This window comes from Harmonia axyridis, chromosome 4 (genome assembly GCF_914767665.1).
Source record: "Harmonia axyridis chromosome 4, icHarAxyr1.1, whole genome shotgun sequence".
In the NCBI taxonomy this organism is placed as follows: domain Eukaryota; kingdom Metazoa; phylum Arthropoda; class Insecta; order Coleoptera; family Coccinellidae; genus Harmonia; species Harmonia axyridis.
In genome coordinates, this window is record NC_059504.1 from 29,393,398 (window position 1) to 29,396,554 (window position 3,157).

The window sequence follows — 3,157 nt, forward strand, 5'->3', positions numbered from 1 at the left end:
TGAATCTGGAAACAATATAAGAAATATATGGAAAACTATAAACAGCACATTGAATGTACAGACCAACAAAAATGAGACACATATAACTAATTTAAATATTAACGGAAGAACAATTACTTCTGAAGATATGATATCAAATCATATGAACAACTACTTTACTAATATTGCAAGTGAACTGCATAAAAAATTAGACCATACCATCAAAAATAAAAATAAACTCTCATACAGAAATGCTTCTATTTACTTAAAAAAATGTACGGAGGAAGAGCTAAAAGAAATAATTTTCTCCAACAATAAGAAACGTAGTCAAGGTGATGACAACATTACAATGGAGGACTTTCAAAATATCTATGAAACAATAAAGACCAAACTGCTAGAGTTGATAAATAAGATGCTTAAGGAGGGAAAGTTTCCTGACTGTGCAAAGACTGCAAAAGTCTTTCCTATCCACAAAAAAGGGGGAAGAGATGAACCAGGAAATTATCGTCCCATAACGGTAGTGAATACCTTATCTAAGATACAGTCGAACCTCTATAACTCAAACTTGAAGGGAAAGCGAAAAAAGTTCGAGTTATGGAGAGTTCAACTTAGAGAAATATCCAACACATACTTTCCAAAAAAAATTTATTACCTCATAATAATAATATAACAAACTAAAATTCATTTCTGATAACTTGAATCATCCAAACTAGAATATGATCTTAAAACAATAACGAATTAAAAAAAATCAGTTATTAAAGTTTGCCTAAATGTTTTATTGTTTAGACGATAGGCTTCAAATTTCTTGCTTATTTCGAATATGAGAGTTAAATCGTCATCAGTTGCAGCCTCATTCATTGAAAACGCAAGCCGAATGGTTTCAATTGCTTTAGCAACTTCAGCGTCAGAAGGCTTTTGTCTTGCAGCTCCTACACTGTCATCTTCATCGTCATCTTCAGGTATGGTCTCTGAAAAATTTTCCAAGTCTTCTTGTTTATTGTTCACATATTCCAAGATCTCATCCTCTGAAGGATTTTCACTTGTTATAAGATCCACGTCCACATTTATATATTCCTCCAAAGAAACCTTATCATCAGCATTCAATACCTCCAAACATTTAAAAACAGACTCTTGGAGATCTAAAGCTACCTTTTGTTCACTGGTCATAATTTTTTTCAATTCTGATAGCGGCAGTTCGTCTTCATAGTCATAGAAGTTATGTGTCCCAAAACCAGCCTTTCTGAAGCAGTTTTGAATAGTCTCCTGGGTTAAATCTACTCTCCACACTGCCGCCGACGTATGAATGCAATCCAAGAGATCAATTTTGGGGATAGTGCCATTGGACTCAAATCCATCTAGTACTGTTTGTAAGATCCTGCGTTTATAATGAAATTTGAAACTTTTTATAATTCCCTGATCAAGAGGCTGTAATTTTGATGTCGTATTGGGTGGAAAAAAAATCAACTTTATTGCCTTCAATCGATGATCGATATTTGGATGAGCAGGGCAGTTGTCAATCAGTAATAGAACTCTACGATTTTGAAGTTGGAAATGTTTGTCTAGATTCAACAACCACTTTTCAAATATCTCACTCGTCATCCAGGCCTTTTTGTTACTGTAATAAGTAAGGGGTAAACATTTCACTCCTGCGAAACATCGTGGCTTTGCGCTTTTCCCTATTATTACAGGTTTCAATTTCTCACTGCCACTCATATTTGCTGCTAATAAAAGAGTCACCCTTTCCTTGGATAATTTGCCTCCGTAACATTTTTCATTTTTGAAAGTTAAGGTTTTATCTGGTAAGCATTTGAAGAACAACCCAGTCTCATCTGCGTTGAAAATATCGTCAGCTTCGTAAGGAGCTAAAATTGTAGGAAGAACATCTCGAATCCAGTTATCACACTCTTCTTGATTAACAGCAGCACTTTCCCCACACGCTTTTTTTTGCAATACACCATGTCTAAAACGGGAAAAATAAACATGTACTCATGTATCGAACAGAAACAATAAGAATCATTACCTTTTTTTGAATTTTTCAAGCCATCCCGAGCTAGCCTTGAAATTTTCATCTCCCAATTTTCTGGAAAAATCTAATGCCTTCTGTTGCAAAATGGGCCCTGAGATTGGCAAATTTGCTTTTCTTGAAGCTTCGAACCACTTGATCAATGCAGTGTTCACTTTCTTCTTAGGCTTATTTCGCTTCACTACACAAGGGTTATTCACTTCTGCACCAAACTTAGCTATTGTATCTTTGTTTTTTATTATAGTGCATAATGTACTTTTCGGAATATCATATTCTTGGCAAATGATTTTTCTGTTGACACGATTTTCCACTTTTTTTAAAATTTCTAACTTCTTTCCGATCGTTAAAGACTTCAGTTTACGCGGCTTCGACATCTCACCAACTCCAAACATATTTCATTCCAGAATCAGATTGGTGTTATTGTTATGATGTTTCATTCGCGGTATTTCACACTTGGTTGGGGGAATACCCTAAAATGTCGGTAACGCGAGCATCTCAGCCAGCTACGCTGACACCTTGTGGCAAGAAGCCAAAACTCCGATTTGATTGTTTTCGAATGTTCGACTTAAAGAGATCTTTACTCTGAACGGACGCATCATTGAGTTCGAGTTGAAGAGGTGTTCGAGTTATAGAAATTCGAGTTATAGAGGTCGAAATACAGGGAATTTTCGAGAATGTGAAGGGAACGCTCAGAGAGTACGAGTTGAAGAGGGGTTCGAGTTATAGAGGTTCGAGTTATAGAGGTTCGACTGTACTAGAGAAAGTAATAAAAAATAGATTTGAAGGTTTTTTTCCAATCCATGAAAATCAATATGGGTTTCAGAAAGGTAGTGCAACCTTAGGAGCAGCTTGTGACCTGGTGGAAGCTGTAATGAAAAATATGGAAAGTGGAAGACATGTAGTAGCCCTGTTCGCTGATTTACAGAAGGCATTCGACACTGTTGACCATAAAAAACTATTGGAGAAACTTTATAACATGGGTGCACGTGGACCGGCATTTGACCTCACAAAAAGCTATATCCAGGGGAGAAAACAGTATACTTATGTAAATGGTAATAAAAGCTCTGAAAGAATTGTAAGGTTTGGTGTCCCACAGGGGTCAGTCCTTGGACCATTACTCTATGTTTTATATGTGGAGAATATATCGGACTTACA

General features: G+C 36.0%; 1 protein-coding gene across 1 annotated transcript; it reads right to left on the reverse strand.

Annotated features, from left to right (window-relative positions):
• Window positions 1-607: 607 nt before the first annotated feature.
• LOC123678362 (tigger transposable element-derived protein 4-like) lies at window positions 608-2,766 on the reverse strand. Its single transcript, XM_045615352.1, has 2 exons — window positions 2,000-2,766; window positions 608-1,939 (listed from the first exon to the last, which is right to left on the reverse strand). The coding sequence occupies exons 1-2, from the start codon at window positions 2,392-2,394 to the stop codon at window positions 718-720; spliced, it is 1,617 nt and encodes a 538-aa protein (XP_045471308.1). The 5' UTR covers window positions 2,395-2,766; the 3' UTR covers window positions 608-717.
• Between the last annotated feature and the right edge of the window lie 391 nt (window positions 2,767-3,157).

What these genes read in the sequence shown, in the direction of transcription:
- LOC123678362 (XM_045615352.1), bottom strand. Translation starts at nt 2,394, where the DNA reads ATGTTTGGAGTTGGTGAGATGTCGAAGCCGCGTAAACTGAAGTCTTTA. An exon ending in CTTGAAAAATTCAAAAAAAG is followed by an intron (nt 1,940 to 1,999) that starts GTAATGATTCTT and finishes TTCCCGTTTTAG; the next exon opens with ACATGGTGTATTGCAAAAAA.